This window comes from Pituophis catenifer, unplaced genomic scaffold, assembly GCF_029215685.1.
Source record: "Pituophis catenifer annectens isolate HBS135680 unplaced genomic scaffold, rPitCat1.0.hap2 SCAF_14, whole genome shotgun sequence".
Lineage (NCBI taxonomy): Eukaryota > Metazoa > Chordata > Lepidosauria > Squamata > Colubridae > Pituophis > Pituophis catenifer.
This window is the reverse complement of record NW_027256894.1, coordinates 16,803,134-16,820,856: the sequence shown is the minus strand read 5'-3', so window position 1 is coordinate 16,820,856 and position 17,723 is coordinate 16,803,134. Positions and strand designations below refer to the sequence as shown.

General features: G+C 40.2%; 1 protein-coding gene across 1 annotated transcript; it reads right to left on the bottom strand.

Annotated features, from left to right (window-relative positions):
* Window positions 1–27: 27 nt before the first annotated feature.
* On the bottom strand, window positions 28–17,175 carry MYEF2 (myelin expression factor 2). Its single transcript, XM_070953518.1, has 18 exons — window positions 16,951–17,175; window positions 13,942–14,174; window positions 12,691–12,743; window positions 11,465–11,472; window positions 11,281–11,374; window positions 10,068–10,259; window positions 9,468–9,621; window positions 7,787–7,836; window positions 7,627–7,690; window positions 7,054–7,155; window positions 6,610–6,660; window positions 6,461–6,532; window positions 6,298–6,384; window positions 5,654–5,752; window positions 4,931–5,002; window positions 3,119–3,333; window positions 2,979–3,030; window positions 28–810 (listed from the first exon to the last, which is right to left on the bottom strand). Exons 1-18 carry the CDS (start codon window positions 17,106–17,108, stop codon window positions 647–649), a joined length of 1,920 nt encoding a protein of 639 aa, XP_070809619.1. The 5' UTR covers window positions 17,109–17,175; the 3' UTR covers window positions 28–646.
* Between the last annotated feature and the right edge of the window lie 548 nt (window positions 17,176–17,723).

The window sequence follows — 17,723 nt, the reverse complement described above, 5'->3', positions numbered from 1 at the left end:
CAAGAAATAAAAACTCCAACATCTCCATGAGCTGTAAAACTTATTTAGAGAAAAATCCACATCATGACATTTTTTTTTTTAAAAAAAAAATCACAGTTAATGATGAATGCGATTCAAGAATTAATAAGAGCAGCAACGACTAAAGCTTGTAAAACAAACGGATGGGGAGAGAAATGAAAAACCCGCAGGCTTTACAATCGCAAGACAGGCAAAGCTGACAAAAAACAAATTCCACTATACAGACTTTTATTAAACAGAGAAAATGGCTTGTTTTATTAAAAACAGTAGAACCATTCATTTAAACTGAATGACTAGAAACACTTAGCATGATTTTTAAAGAGGCATGAAACAGCCACAACTTCTGAGTACAAGAGAAGGTGGGGCAGTTTTAGGCCACTGAACAAGTCAGGAAAGTTTTCTCTTAAAAATCAAAATGTAGTAAGAATTAACAAGTTCACACAGTATATTAAACACTATACTGTTAAAGGCTGAGGGGGTGGGGATGAAGGGTTGTTTTAAAAGTATTGTATCTTCAACTCAAATAAAGCAGACAGTGCTACTAAAAATGACTTACTGGGAAAGGGAAGAAAGGAAGGAGCTACAGGAAACTGTCTAAAGGAATGTTCCCCAACATGTACTTTATAAATTACGCAATGCGATCCAAACGTACGTCAATTTCTCTGCCACTGATTTTTATGCCGTTCATTATTCTACAGGCCTTTTCTGCCGATTCTGGCGAGTCAAATCTGACTGTTCCACAGCCTTTTGATTTTCCATTCTCCATTTTTATTTCTGCAAACATTACATGACCTGAAAAGTTAAAGCTCAGTTTAGCCAACCATGTGCAGATAGAAGTAGAAATCCTGTAATTACCATCAATGGTTTATCTTTAAAAAAATCAAGTTTACCCACCCTGGGAAAGCTAGTTATTGAAGCAAAGGATTAAACCACAGAGACAAGATTAGATTAGCTAGCGGATTGTGTTATGCCATAGTATGTAGTCACACTGAAGGAGGTCTCAATGCTTAGGGCATCACTTCAAATCTTGCTACATGCCACCCCTTTAACCCCCCCCCCCCACTCCCTTCTGATCCATTCCATGTTTCCTGCTTTCATCACTACAAAGCAAATATTCTTGTTTCTACAGTTAGTTTGTCATGTAATTGATAATAGATCTTGGTTGTACGACTGGACTTTTTAACATAAAACAGAGCTGAAATAATTTAATGGCTCTTTAATGTTTCGGTCACTGGGGTATATCCAAATAATGACACCTATGGCTATGCTGAATGAGATGTTTGAGTAATGTTAAATACTTTTGGATATTCTGAGCCAGAACTTAGACACTGCTTATAAATAAAATAAGAACAATGTTAAAGAGGCCCTCTTGGGGCACTTTTAGTTGATCTAGTTAAGCCCCTATTCACATTAAGAAAGAAAAACAGAAGCCAGGTTTAAAAAAACAGAAAGCATAATGTCTAAAACTATATATAAATATCACCTTATGAAGAATACATGTGAAAAGTCTTACTTTTTATATTTTTACCACAGAATACGGAGAACATAGTAGATTTCCTGCTTTTTAAGGTTTTAGAATGGACAACAGATAAGAATGTATTTTTCTAGTAAAATGCTATTAAATATAAGATAAACATATTTAAAGCTATTCATTTATATATACCAAAACAAGTTTTAGCTACAGATTACAACATATTGAAGAAAGCAGACTTATCTTTTATAAGTAAAGAAATAAATTGCATGTTAAGTCTTTTGATAGAAATTGCAAAATCATTTTTCTCTTTGTGCAAGTTTTCAAACGATACAAAAACCCTTGACATTTTCAGAAAAAAATTTAAGACATACCCTACTCCCTTTAAAATTCAAAAACAGTCTTTTGTTCTGAACCTGATTTCAGTGTGAAACTAAATAAATTTTAACTTATCTATTAAACAGAATATAAAAAGTATTTACCACCAGATGTCTTTATTTCATAAGAATGTCAAAAGCTAAATTGTTGCAATATTCAGATATATCTAAAAAGGTCTTACTTATCAAATATCAGGTTTTTTCATGGCATCCAACCACTAAGATAAAAAAAGTTTTAACCCTAACTACAGTAATTTATAAGCCATAACAGCATAATTTGCATATTACACTATACAAAAACAACAACAACAACAACAACCATGCTATAGATTAGCATTATCCATGAAACACATTTACAGTATTTCAAGTACTATAGATTATTGCAGTGTAAATGTCTACGGAGATTCTCAGTCATCCAGGTTTATGGTTATCCCAAAGATGCTTTTTCAAGAGGCAACTGGACTTTCTGGTTTTTCTCTGAAAACGTTTCAATTCTCACCCAAGAAGTTTCTACAGAAGGGAATCCAGAAAGTCCAGTTGCTTCTTGAAGAAGAATACTGCAATGTAACTAAACCCAGTCAAAGTCTAAATCAGTTTGAAAACCTCAGTTTGGGCAATCACATCTGGATCAACGAACTATAATTTAGGGTGCTCTTACTACCCTCTGAAATCACAGTGATGGTCCTGAGCCCGAACTCTGCAAATACATCTGTCACATAATTCATGGCCTAAGACAGGGGTCCCCAAACTTGGCAGCATAGCTGGCTGGAGAATTCTGGGAGTTGAAATCCACAAGTCTTAAAGCTGCCAAGTTTGAAGACCTCTGGCCTAAAAGGAAGCTCGTGTTGGCCAGTTTGTTCCTCAAGGGAAATACCAGAAAGGAACTCAAAGCTTCTCAGAAGGGACAGCTCTTCTCAACCACGCACTTCAAGGGAACACGACATCCCAAGATGCCTGCCCTCATCTTGTGCAACATGGTGCTGCAGGTCAAGGCAGACATCAAGAGGCTCCACGGAAGAGAAGAGTAGGAATGGGTCAGAAAGCCACCGATACAGACACTTGTCGTGGCTTGTTAACTCTGAGAGGCAGCCTTATTTGTGCCTAATACTTACCGCACTGGCTGAATTTTTCCTTAAGCTTCTGCCAGGTCAAGTCAAAAGGAAGCTGAAATGAAGATAAGCATAGAGTAGTAACCTTCAGGAGAAAAAGCGGGAGAATTATGCTGCTCATCGGTTTTAATTCAGAGGCTTACATTTCTGACAAATATTTGGTTGCCTTTGGTGCCTACTCGGTCTCTCACACCACTTCCCATGGGGCCAGGCACAAATCCTCGATCCATATCAAGGTTTCTCTCCAGGGCAGATCCCATGGTGGGTCCCATCCGATCAAAACTGGTGCTCATCCGATCCATACCCATTCCCATTCCCATTCCACCGGTCATGCTATTCATGCCACTTAATCCACTACCTGCAAAGACAGAGAAGAACAGAGAGAGGAAAAGTGAGTCTTTTAGAATCCCAGGGGGGGGGGGGGGGGGAAATCAAGTGGAATTGGGTTTTTTTTTGTTTTTTGTTTTGTTTTGTTTTTTTGCAAAGGCAGAGGCATTTCAGCAGAGGGAGCTACGTCGTTCTTGTCAACTGCACTGACTAATGACTAACTTCCCTCTACGGGTTTTTTTTTTATTTTCTTTTTCTATTATTATTCAATTAAGTCTGATTTTCGGAGACTTCCTGAACAAGTCCGTGCAGTTTTCTGGACAAGGTTTTTCAGAAGTGGTTGTCTATTACCGTATCCTTCCTAAGGACGGAGAGAAACTGACTGGCTCAAGATCACCTAGCTGGCTTTGTATCCATGGCGGGACTAGAATTCACAGACTCCTGGCTTCTAGCCTGCTATCTTAACCATTACACCAAACTGGTTCTCTAGAGATGCCAGGCTGATCCTGCTGCATGTAGAGATGCCAACTTTTATCAATTTTCTTCCGTCTTCCATTCGATCTTTCTAGTTAACTCTCAGTAATTTATGGCTGCAACAGTGAGCGGCCCAGGGAAATGGAAGTTGCCAAACACGGCAAGGTTGAATCTCAACTCAATCTATTTTGAGGCTGTCTCTATAATTTTAGTTGTCAATGCCCTGTAGCGAGTGAAAGCTACGGCTTTATAATAAACTCATTAAATCATGCAGCAATCCATTGATTCCAAAAAGAGGCTCGCTCTATAGGATATTATTAGTTCGGTTACAGCAGCCTTCCAGATATTCTAGTTATTCTGCAACTGGGGCCAGACATCATGGCTTCACACACCATGCTAAACAGGCATGCTATGATTTAGACCTCTCAGCCTGTGTGCCTGCTATTTGCTCAGTGCAGGGAAGGACTGTATCTTAGTGAAACTGCACACACCCTTCAGATGCAATCTCTAAGGTCCAGATGTAAAGGTCTCAGGTTCAACCTCTAACATCTGCTTGGATATAAAGCCAGCTCTCTTTGGTCTTATGAAAAAAAACATTGGTTTTTCCGAAAATAAGCATAATGGTTTTCATGAGGATGGAACGGTCAATACATAAAGCCCTTAAGGAATGAGGATTTCCAGAAGGGGTGAAGGCACACAATCACACTTGCAACGCAAAGCATTAATGCACACCCATTTCATTCATCAAACAGCCATGCATGACAACTCAGTGAATCTTCCTTTTACACATTTAAGCCACCCGTGTAATTTATATGCACCTGAAGTATCATACAGCTAGAATTGTCCCTACAATTTTCCTCAAATCCATTATTTCTACAGTTGCCCTAGAAATACACGTCCCCTAAGCAGCAAAACTGATTCACACAACAGCTTGGTTTCTGAAATGCTCTCTAATATATAGAGCTAAAAGCTAAACATAGATATATATATACAGACTTTAATAAGCTCCGATTACAACTAAGCCCCATGATCTAGGAAATCCTATTTTTGTGGTGGGGGAGCAACAGCTGATTTTTTTCCCCCTAGATCCACCTTAAATGCTAAGAAGCCTTTCTACAACTGGATTTATTCTTTGTTAGAACAGATCAACCTACTCATTCCAGATCCTACTGGGCCCATATTAGAAGCTCCCATGCCTCCTGCAAAACCACCAACCATTGCACCACCTAAACGAGGACAGAAAAAAATGAAGTTACATAAATCCATTTCATTTTAAGCTGGGGAACTCTTCCAAACGTCGGGGGGGGGGGGGTTTATAATCATCCACTTACTTCTTCTGAGCATACTATTCAAATACCATGTTTGCCCAAATATAAGACCCTGTCTTGTATCTTTTTGAACCCTGAAATAAGCGCTCGGCCTTATTGCCATGCTCTCAAAAGCCAGATTGGGCTTATTATCAGGAGATGTCTTATTTTGGGGGAAACAGGATAGATCTACATTTTGTAAGTGTCAGGAAAATACCACAAGAGAAGATTCATTACAATTATTCTGACATACAAATTAAATCATCTGTAAGGCTGTTAAGCAGCAAAAGCACCTCCTAAGATTTAAAAAAAAAATTAAGGCTTCTGACTTAGTTTTATTGTCTCAAAAATATAGCACAAAAAAGATCCTGCATAGTGTCCCTCTCTGGAGTGAAGGAACAAGCTTTTTTTAAAAAAAAAAAAAAAAAAAAACCATACTGAGAAGAGAGATAAAAGAAAGATTTTGAGTATGAAGTGGCATCATGCTCATTTGTGAAAATGACTTGCTTGCTGCATGCTGGTTATTAGATTCTTGGGGTGAGGGTGGGGATTGGTAGCCCAGAGTCGTACCCATTCTCCCAAAAGTGTCTCCAAAACCACGGCTCAAGGCCATTTCGCTTCGACCAAAGTCTCTGTCAAGAGTTCCTCCCATGCCGCCACGGAACATATCTGCAAGGAAAAGACAGCATTTCAGCATTTTCTCCCGATTCCCGAGAGATGCACAAATCACAATTCTGATGCTCCGATAGTACAAAATCGCTTTTCAGAGGTGGTAACTTGAGAGAATGAGGGGGAAAAAAAAAAAAATGAGCTAACTGCTGTTAAATGGCTAAGGAACTCAGTTGCTGTGTATATTTATTTTTGGATGTTTTGTTTTAAAAATTGGTCTTTATTGCTTTAATTATTTTTATACTTGTGAAACTGTAAGCCACTTAGTCATTGATTGAGATGGCCAGCTATAGAAATTGGATGGATGGATGGATGGATAGATTTATCAATCAATCAATGTGAATGAGAAGCCTCTCAAACAGCTCTGTAAGAGGATCACTGAAATTTACTTTTCACAGAACTTTTTAATTAAGTAGAAGACAGCCTAATTCTATATTGTTTATTGTAACCTCTTAAGCCATAATAGCCCATTTTTTTTAAAAAAAAGTCTACTTTGGAAGAATAGGCTAGTCTGATTACCACAGGTAAAATAAAGCTAAACGTACCTCCCATCCCAGCAGCCATGCCTGTTCCTAGGCCACCACTCATTCCGCTACCGAGGTTCCCTCTGAAGTCATCTACGCTTCCCATACCTAGAAAGATTTTATTTTTAACATGATTGCTCAATAGCTTTACATTTTGTATTGTAATGAATAAATGTTTACCTACCTCCCAGTCGGTTGACTCCGCCAAATCCTCCCATATTTGCCATTCCTTTCATGCCACCAAAACCACCAACACCTGAACCGCAAGTGAAGAGTTTTTTATGAATGCCATAACATTTACACAGAAATAAAGGAGCAGGTGAACATACCTACCTCCGCTCATTCTATTCATTCCTCCAAAACCTGGTCCATCCACTCCCATTCCTTAAAATATATGAAAGGAATCAATGCAGAATTATAGCTTTTCTCTTTATTTAGCATACATCTGTAGGCATTTATAATATAGCAAATAGACTGATACATTTTCTTCCTTCTCCTCTCCCTCCCCCCTCCCTATTAATCAGCATTCAAGTGACTGTTAATCTAGACCGATACTGAATTTTAAAAGCTGGATGTCCAAACAAATAATAGAATTGGGAAGGTTATAGCTAGTTCAGGGGGGAAAGAATACCATAAAAAGTGCCAGCATCTACTTTTTCCCCTTTATCTTCGTCTAAGTTAAGAGACCTAACATGTCAGTCTACATTTAGCACCTTCTATAAAAGTCCAGATATTTTCCCCCTTAATCTCAAGATCAAAAAGAGAAAATCTGCTAACCTCCTGGAGTCACGTTCCCCATTCCACTCCCCATGCTTAGTTGGGTGGCGCTGATTGGCTGTCCCCCAGGACCGAGTCCCATTCCGATCCCTCCAAGTCCACCTTCAAAAGCAAAAAAAAAAAAAAAATCCATAAAATTTTAAGGACTATGGTTTCTCCAGAATGGTGTTGTGGCCACGTAAGACTTAAAGACAGAGCTACTTTCTGAAAAGTGAATTGGTAACCAAAGCAAGATTAATAAATGTCAGGGTAATGAAGATTTAAAACTGACCAGCCCCTTTAAGACTGAGGATGAGTCAGCAGGGTTATTGCCCTTTAAGAAACTGTCTATATAAGGGAGGCCATTAGAGGGCGTCTCTCTCTCCTCATCGTGTTCTCCGTGTAGAATTGAAGAAGATTGATTGCTCGCCTGGTATGTGCCTACCACGTGTATGTCTGTATATAGAAGTCTTGTATATAACCACTGTTTGTAATGACAAAACCTCTGTGTCCTGTATGTTGCTTCTGAGTTGTCTCAAAATAGTAGTCACACTGTAAACTGACAATAAACAGCAAAAAAAGGACCATACTCACGAGGTAACTGAGGTGTCTTGCTATCAGCTGCGCGGAAATCATCATGAGGAATTGATTTGTCATCCTAACAAAAAAAAAAAAGTCAAGGTTTTTGAGTGATGTTTCCACAGCTGGGACACACACACCCCTTCCGTGGAAAAAGCCGAAAGGCACAACTCACCATTTTCACATGCATGGGTCTGTCAAAGAGGAACTGTCCGTTGAACATTGCTGAGCACATAGTCAAGGATCCTTGCTTTTAAAAATGAGAGATATTCAACCGAAAAAACCCCCATCTTTCTCTCACATTTACACTACTGTTCATATATATATGAGGTATCACCAATCACTAGTACAACAGTATCAATTGGAACTACAGGAGCTACATTCCAAGAAGGGGTGGACAGAGCAAGGGAAAGACAAAATTTGATTTCATTAATATTTATAAATAATTAAATATAGCTAATAAGATTCTGCCGTCAACACGTTTAATTACTTGTCGCTTTTTTCACATTTAAAATTATGCTTCAGTAGTTCTTGGGGAAGGGGCACAGGGCTTCAGATTGTCCACCTCTGATCTAATTTAACGATTCAATCTGCACTGCTGCATATGCAAATTTCAGGTGGGTAGAAAGCACTGAACTGCATGTCAACACTGAGAATTCTGATCGATGGCACAAGAGCAGATTAATTCCCTTTTAAAACGGTGCCCGTTTGCTGATGAGTTGGTAAAAGCACAGAGTATGCAGGTGTCATGAAATAAAGCCACCTTTTTCAAACACTAATTCAAATCAGGCGGTGAACCACTTGTGCGGTTTCTTCAATGCAGGAAAGCACTGAATTTCAACCCCGGTGTTTATAAAAGCTATGGGGGGTGGGGGGGATGTTTGAGGGAAAACTGGGATTTCTGAATTTCATTATCAGCTTCCCTACATTTCATAATGCAGGTAGCATTGCATCCCAGCTATGAGCACTTTCGCCTAACAGGAAATAGTTATCTGAAAACTAATTATCACAACAAAACAATTTGTATGCCAACTACGTCACTGATTTAAGTCTTGTTCAACCATAGTTTAAAAGCTCTATTATCAGAACACTTTTCTTACACACAGCAGTGACACACAACATCACAAATATTATTTGTTTTCCATATCATCTTCCTACTTTTTCTAATTATTCTGTTAGTTTTTCAAAAAGAGAGCAATTTCTACCACCAGGGCATAGCAAAAAATAATAATTAAATCACTAATAAACAGCTTTTACAGTTGGATTAGCAAAGTAGTTGGAATTAATACTCCGGCTTCTTTGTTTTCCTCAGATGATTAAGCTTTTCCCAAGCCAAACCAACTCTCAATCTACATGCTTGCCATTCCTCGGGAAATGATCAGGGTGCACACCAATTCTGATTAAATTGAAAATCTAATTATCTGCTCAGATCCAATACAAAAATCCCTTTCTAAAAAAGTAGGAAAACATTCCAACAGTACAGGAATTTGGAGTTTCAAGAGGGCATTGGGCATGGGCAACAATGAGGGATACTAGTGTGTCCACAGGTACAATTCCAGAAGAGAAATACAGAGTTTTTAAACCACTACAAACTATTATAATCCCTGAATAGCTGCCAATCTATCCCTACCCCAATACTGCCTCCAACAGATACCCTCCAAAATATAGGATCAGTACTGAAACTTCAGTTACGGTTCAAAAGCTTGCTCTCTGTCAAAAAGATAAATTGCTGGCAGATTTTACAAGCAACCAAGCCCTCTCTGAAGTCAAATATGGTAGGAACAATGTTTTTTATTTGCTTACACAGACTAAACTTGACAACATCGTTCTTTGATCAGATTGGCTTGTGAGGATACATATTGCCTGAACGGCTTCAATGGGCTGCTCAAAAGTCACGGTTCCCATCCCCCGACTTTTGCCGTCTTTGTCTTCTTTGATATCCGCACGTTTTACCGTTCCAGCAATGCTGAAGACTTCCTTTAATTTCTTCCAGCCAACCTTAAAGTCAAGCTTAAAAAGACAAAGATTCCATGGGATAGACGAACAAAATTTTGCCTCTTCATTCTGTTCATGCTCTCAATGCAACTGCACCTGTTCTTTCGTTTTTCAACATGCTGACAGAACAAAAGAAGCAACACCCCTCATTTCCTAATGAAGAGTTATTAAAAAGGCTAATAAGGAAAAGTATTAAAACACGATTATTCATTTCCCATCGATTACAATATCCACATGAGCAGTTTCGTGAATTTTGAAAGCAGATTCCAAAAACATTTGAGCTAAAAATTCTTTTTTAAAAAGATAATAACTAAATCTAAGAACTTGGAGAAAATCAAAACATGCAAAGACAACATCAAAGGATATCTATCAATGCTTAACATCCCATTAAAATCAGCATAGCTCTTCGCTCTTAATGATAACAATTGCTTAGGAATCTCCACTGCTTTTCTATTACTTACATTGGCAACAAAAATGGTGGAGCCAAGCCTGCCAGCTTGTAGGTTGCTGATAATCTCAGGAGGAATGTTTGGGTTATTAAGTATAGAAGGCGGTAAATTCATTAAACCAGGTGCTATATCTGGACCATGTCCGCCTGTAAACGGCCCACTCCCACGCTGCAGTGCCCTGCGGGCGTGCTCACCATCCAGATCCTACAAAATAGATAACATAAAGAAAATGTGCATCAACTGATCCTGAGTCAATAGTAATAAATATTAAGACAATTTTAAATTCCATGGAACCTCCACAAAGCAGGTGGCATTCTTAGCAGGGGCAGCGGAAGGAAGACGTATTTCATGTTGATGGAGACCTAGCTCCCTCACTTCTATAAGTTGCCTTGGAAGAAATATCATCCATTGTCACTTACTATTGTGTTACTTCCAGGGGTCAGCAACCTGTGGCTCTGGAGCCACATGTGGCTCTTTCATCCCTCTGCTGCGGCTCCCTGTCCATAGTCAGCTCCACAACTGATACAGCTTTCAGTTAGGATAGGTAGAGGAAAAAGGACGCCGCACTAGGAGGAGACACTATGGTGGGGGGAACCGGACTTCCGGTTGGCTCCAGAATTAAACGGGAGGCTTCCGGTTAGGGACTTTGTGGCTCTTTGAGTGTTTACGGTTGCCAACCCCTGCCCAAAGATCACCCAAAATAGGTAAGTCAAACTAATGTTTTTTTTCCAAACATCAAATTCAATGATTTTAGAGTTATCTGTTAATATCATCTGCCGAAGACGTATTTCATGAAGGCAGGATTCATAGACCGGAGATACTGACACCACATTCGTTTCCACCCTGGTTCACAATTAGGCAGTCAGAAGATACACAGATTCAAGTTATATAGTGTTTAAAAACCATCATTCAACCAACTCTAGATTTAAAGCTTGCAAGTAGATGTATTACAAGTCTCACAGGAAATCAATAGTGCTTGACAAAGCACTCTTACTTGCAAGTTCCATTATTCAGGGGCCTGAGAATTTTCTTATTAAATCTTAAGGCTGGAACCTACTTGCATTACCATTTTACATATATATTTGCAATTTTAAAGAATTTGCACTTTTTGACATCTATTGTTTTTTGTGGAAGTTTATTATTTTGCAAAATACCTGTAACTCTATTCCAGTTCTTTTATTTTAAAAGAAAGCTACAATGTTGTGCGGTAAAAATATAAACATACCTCTTTTATGTTAAGTGGTCTTCCGTTAAGATCATATTTATTCATGGTCTCCAGTGCTTTCTTCACAAATTCTTCATCTTTGAATTCAACCACACTGGATTAAAAAGAATTAAATGCTTATTGATCTGTTTACTTTTCTAAATAGCATAAATATTAAGGGGAAAAAAACATAAAACACACTTACCCACAACCCTGTATCCACGAGGAGGTTTGTCAATGTAGGAAACAACAAAAATAAATGAAAAATAAATCAGTAAATGTCATTGCTGTACTAAGATTTTAGACAAAATGAAGAATAAAGTCTGAATAAAGAACAGAAATTTTTGGAGTGGGAAGGCCACTTTTAACTATAATTTATCCTACCACCATTTACTCAAAACATTTTAGTTAATTTGAAAGGCAAAGAAGGTGGGCATTCAATTTGTTTTATTGCAGGTTTTTTTCTATTAGGATTCTCTTAAACCAAATCATATACAGAATGTGGAAATGGCACACAGACAGCTTTATCCACAAAAAACCTGAGAATATCCATTACTATCCTTGGACTGTTATCTTGAGGAATATCCACATTTTCTATAATAGGATGGCAGTTATTAACAATTGTTGGTGTTGTTGCCTTCTTTAAAAAGAAACATTTGATTTTAAAAAAGTTACTCTTTAACCAGCTTTGGTTTTATTTATTTATTTATTTAATAAAAATTCCCAAGGGTCAAATGAAAATTGCAGTTAAAAAAAATCTTAAGGGGGAAATAATCAAACACCAAACAGGTTTTTCTGATTACATTTGAGTCAAACCTGCATTTCTCGTGTTCACAGAGGAGGCTCAGACTTACTATAGTTTGAACGTTTGACCCTTTTAAGAAGAAAGACACAAAGCAGCTTTAAACATTCTTTGCACAAAATTGTCTCCCTTGTTGCAGGTATCTCCTACCTAACAGCCAACTTCTTCCATTCTCTTTTTTTAAAAAACCTAGACAAGTTTTTTTTTAAAAAAAACCTAGACAAGTTCAATAATCCAAAATAGTCCTGCACTCTTTAGGCTCATCAAAATTTATACTCAGCCTCTAGTTAGAATGCTACACTTAATTTATCATTTCAGTTAATTTTTTTTCCAGTCTTCAACTTAAAACACACTGAACACAACAGAAATCCTAGAGTGAGCTGCTGTTTTAAATTAATTAGGTAAATGCCATTTATTTAAAACACATATTAAAAGGGCTTGTCCCTTGCATCCAACTACACAAATTTAAATAAAGGTTGACAAACTGTATCTGATACAGAAACCTCTGTCTGTAATATCAATATTAAAAAAATGAAACTTACTTTCCAGTTACTGGTACAAGTATTATACAAAAGTAAAACTGCTGAGGAACTTTAAACCTCTAGCAGATGTTTGCCCATGGCACTTACCCTTGATTTTCCTTCTGCATCCTTAAACAGCTCCACGTATGTAACCTCACCAACTACATAAGACATACAAAGGGAAAATACCAAGAGACAATGCATTTAAACACCAGTGTCTTTCTTTGCTGTGTCCCTTGCACAACTCTACAGAGAAACACCTATTATTCACCAACAATCAAAACCAGACCAACATACCTCCTGTCAAGGGCTATATAATTTAGCTAATTTTCAGGAATATGCAACAGCCACATTCTCAAAAGCTAGAAAAAACAACTATGTTTAACCTAATTCATACTATAGATCATATTTTGGCCAGTATGATATGGTTGGTGAACAAGTTCAGATATACAGATAGTCCCTTCACCTATCAATTAGAACATCAACAATAAACACTTTTCAGTGACATTTGTCATCCTGCTAACAACAGCTGTTTTAAGGTGACTTTCTCCCTGAATATCTTCAAATAGTAAAGAGGTTGCCTTCAATAGAATAACCAATTTACAAGAGTCAAAAAAATTTCACAGCAAGCCACACACTTTCTAAAATAGTTTCATTGCATAAAACCAATCATGTAGTCACGTCACCTTACAACAGATACGCCTAGCACAATTAAAAGGTTTGTTTTGATTAAAGTACCTAGAAACCAAATATTCTTGGCATGATTTTGAAGCAATCGTATTTTCCCAGATTAATACAAAACTAGCTTTTGACATTTCGTGAGTTGAGATTTCACCTGTCCCAGACCTGCCCGTGGCAAGAAGTTTGAGAAATTCAAATAGTTCTGTCAAACTACAACAGTAGTCACACACTTGATAAGAGCTCCAGACAGACAAGTCATGGCAGAAGTGACAAGGCAGACAGAAATAATTCCACAGCCGGATTCCACCAAGGAAAAATACTGAAAAAATCTTTTTGAGAGGTATCCTTTATCTTTCATACTTAGGAACACACTAAGTAGTGCTTATATTCAGAACTATAGCTAGACATAACACACTCGCTTTAAAAATTCATTCATGAGAATTGGCATATTCACTACACTGTCCGTTGTTGTACTAGAATAGGAGGTTGGATACTTCGTTCGTTTACCAGACTGTCCTGCAATGCAAATGTCTCCAGCGAAAGAAAAAGGGGGAAATAGACATATGAAGCAGAAGTTGGAAAGGACACACCAAATTTAAATGATTTTATAATATTTCAGATATTTATGATTGTCCCTTTTTTTTGTGTCTGTGGAGAAGACGGCAAGAAGTAAGTTACCTTTCTCTCTCATAAGATCTTTAATGGACTGCCATTTCATGTCATATGGGATGTTGCTAATGAATACTCTATTACGATTAACACTCTTCTTTTCCCCAGTGCCTCCTGCACTCTTTTCCTTTGTGTATGGATGAAATCTATTCCTGTGTCCAAGAGACGGGATGGCCTTTGGTTTTGAAATATACTTTGCTTTCGCTGGTAGGGTCTCATCTTTTCCTGTTTCATCATTTTCCCTGCATTTGGAAAGAACAGAGTTACGATGGTTTTGGAATGTAGGATTATACTTGCTTTTAAGCCAGTGTTTCTCAACCATGGTACCTTTAAGATATGTGGACTTCAACTCCCAGAATTCCTCAACATCCCATAATTTAACCCAGGGGTCAGCAACCTGTGGCTCTGGAGCCGCATGTGGCTCTTTCATCCCTCTGCTGCAGCTCCCTGTTGCTGGTTAGCTCCACAATTGATAGGGCTTTCGGTTAGGACAGGTAGAGGAACAAGGATGCCGCGCTAGGAAGAGACTCTGGAGGGGGAACCGACTTCCAGTTAGGACCTTTGTGGCTCTTTGAGTGTTTAAGTTGCCGACCCCTGGTTTAACCAAATAAGCCACCTAAACATGAACGAAATTCTCAGAACAACTGTGAGACCCTGCTACATTCGGGTTATACTGTACCAAGTGGTCATATAAGTACTCTTGGATCTTCTCACTCAACATGGTCAAGTTTTAAATGATGTATACAAGTGTGCAATTTTCCATTTTTCATATGAATGCAATGCCTCTTAAGGCCAGATACCTATAATTTTACCAGCGGTAGATGTATTTGTATCTGCACTATCTTATGTTTTTATGAAGGACTGCCACATTAATGAATCCAGATTGTAACTGTGCATGAATGTATGAAACATGAAAACACATGAAGCCAAACCAAAGTATGTGTCTAAATATCACAGGCTGGCATGCTTAGATGCATCCTTACTTGTTTGAAAAGACCAAATGAGTTGTTTGCAAAGTAAAGAAAGTTAATTTCTCTTCTATGAAGTTATAATCCCGAGGGACAGTGTTATTGCCATTAAAACAGATTCTCCTATGAACTTTGCAGATAGTCACATAACTGCTTTGTTTTTCAACAGATCCGGAGAGCTGACTTGATGAAAGCAAACATCCTTTTACAGGAGCAAATGTATAGCTGTTGTACAATTAGCATAAGATTTCTACAAATGGTCCTACATTCCAGAGTTTTTTGTCGTTAAGATAGGAAGCTTTCAAGAAGTACCTAGAAGTACAATAATGTACTATAATTGTATCAGATGGCTGATACAGCTGTCACAGCAATATCTTGTAATTCAAATGGCAACTTGCATTTGATTAATATTGAATGCCACCTCTTTATGAATAAAATGCCACTTGTTTGCTTTATAGAAGTGGGAAGAAAAAACAAAACCCTTTACTATCCATGATTATTCAAGGAAAAGGAAGGTCAAAAGCAGAGAGATATCCACATTCTACCTAATTATAATAATCCTGCATCAGCTGGACATGTGCAAGTCCCCTCAGACCCCTTCTAAGGGCAGGGCGGCTTGCTTGTTACCTGTGGAATCCATCCCAGAATAAGGCTGAAAAACAATTGCAGGAGGTGAAAGCTTCTGCCAAAATAAAAGGCCAAAAAAGGTCAATGTTTTTTGGTTTAGTAGTTGCAACCTTCTAGCCGGTTTGAATTCAGGTTGGGCCAGCCAACAGCAAACATCCCACCGGAGGCTGGTTCAACTGGGGCTTATCATCGAGAATCAAGGTGTTTCGTTCATACCATAGGACCAGTGGTGGAATTCAATTTTTTTTTTTACTACTGGTTCTGTGGGTGTGGCTTGGTGGGCATGGCAGGGGAAGGATACTGCAAAACCCCCATTCCCACCCCACTCTTGGGGGGATACTGCAAAACCTCCATTCCCACCCCACTCCTGGGGGGAAGGATACTGCAAAATCTCCATTCCCACCCCACTCCTGGGGGGAAGGATACTGCAAAATCTCCATTCCCACCCCACTCCTGGGGGGATACTGCAAAACCTCCATTCCCACCCCACTCCTGGGGGGAAGGATACTGCAAAATCTCCATTCCCACCCCACTCCTGGGGCCAGCCAGAGGTGGTATTTGCCTACCGGTTCTCCAGAACCTGCCGAATATTGCACCCCTGCATAATCCTAGAGTCCAGGGCTGTAGAGTGATGGCCACAGGCTACGCATTCCTTTTCCCCTGCTTTGCTGTTTACAATCTTACTTGAGCCTGCAAACAATGGCAGGAGCAGGAGCAGGAGGAGGAGGAGGGGAGGCCCTGCGGCCTTGGAAGAATTTCTGCTCCAACCATCCCTTCCCCCACCCCCACCCCCTCCGTTTCAAGAGGCTAGAGAGGAGACTAGCATGGGGGGCTTCATATTTACCGGCTGGGGGGGGGGGAAACCAAGTCTTTTCCCTCCCCCTTCAGCTCAATGAACTTGACCCCCCTTTTATAGGGGCGAAAGGCTGTCCCTCCTCCCTCCCCTTAGGGCAGGCCCCCCCGCCCCCTCCTTCTATCCGCAAAGCCCCTCAAAAAGGCTTCCTCACCACGAAGGCACCCCCCCTTTTCTTTTTTTTTTTTAAACGGCCAAGCCGCCCGCCTGCCTTCTCCCACCACGAAGAACGGGGCGGTGGTCCATAAACACAGAGGGAGAATTAGAGGGGTGGGGGAGAGAAATTTAATTTAATTTAATTTAATTTCCAATTTATATTCAGGCGACTGCCTTCGGGCTCCTCCGTGGGGGAGAAAGGACCGGCTATTCCACCGCTATTCCAACCCCACTCGCCGCGCGGCCTAGGCGGCCCGCCGCATCCCCGTCCTCGAGTAGAGGCTTCGGGCCCGGGCGCCACGCCCCCTTCCCGGCCCTAAGACCCGCGGAACGGGAGCGCGCATGCGCGAACGTCTCCCCCGTCTCTCTCCCCCCCCCCCCACTCTTTCTCTTAGGGCGCGCGCGCACGCGTACATTTTCACCCCGTTTGTGCTCCCGCCGCCCTCGGCCAGGCCCGCTCCGCCCGCTTCTTCCTCCTGCTGCCGGTCGTGGTCGTTGACGGTGGCCACCTCAGCTTCTCCCATCGGCGGCGGCGCGGCCGAGCCGGCCTCGTACTTGTCATCCTCCGCCATTTCCTCAGCCGTGTGCGAAAAAAAAGGGGACGCGGGCAGAGAAGAAGACCGCCTCCTCCTCCCAGCCCCTCAGCCACTCGCTCCGCAGCGGCTGTGTGCCGTGCTCTCGCGAGAACCGAAACATCGCGGGAACGGGAAAGGGGAGCCTGGGAACGAGACGGGCGGCGACTCTGTTGCTATGGCGACGGGGACTCTTTCACCCACCTCCTTCCCCTCCCGCCTCGAAGACGCGAGCGTGTGGGAGAGCCTTGCTCTATCAGCTGTTCGATTCCCCGCTGCTTCCTCGCCAGCTCATTGTTTTATTTTTACTTATTAAAGTAATTTATATATAGTCGCCCAGATCACACATTAACAGAGTTGGAAGGGACCTTGTAGGTCAGCTAGTCCAACCCCCCACTCAAGCAGGAGACCTACACCATTTCTGATAAATGGCAGTCCAATCTTTTCTTGAAAGTCTCAAGTGATGAAGCTCCCACAGCTTCCAAAGGCAACTTCTGTCCCATGGGTTGATTGCTCTCACTGTCAGAAAGTTCTTCCTCATTTCTAGGTTGAATCTCTCCTTGGTCAGTTTCCATCCATTATTCCTTGTCTGGCCTTCAGGTGCTTTGGAGAATA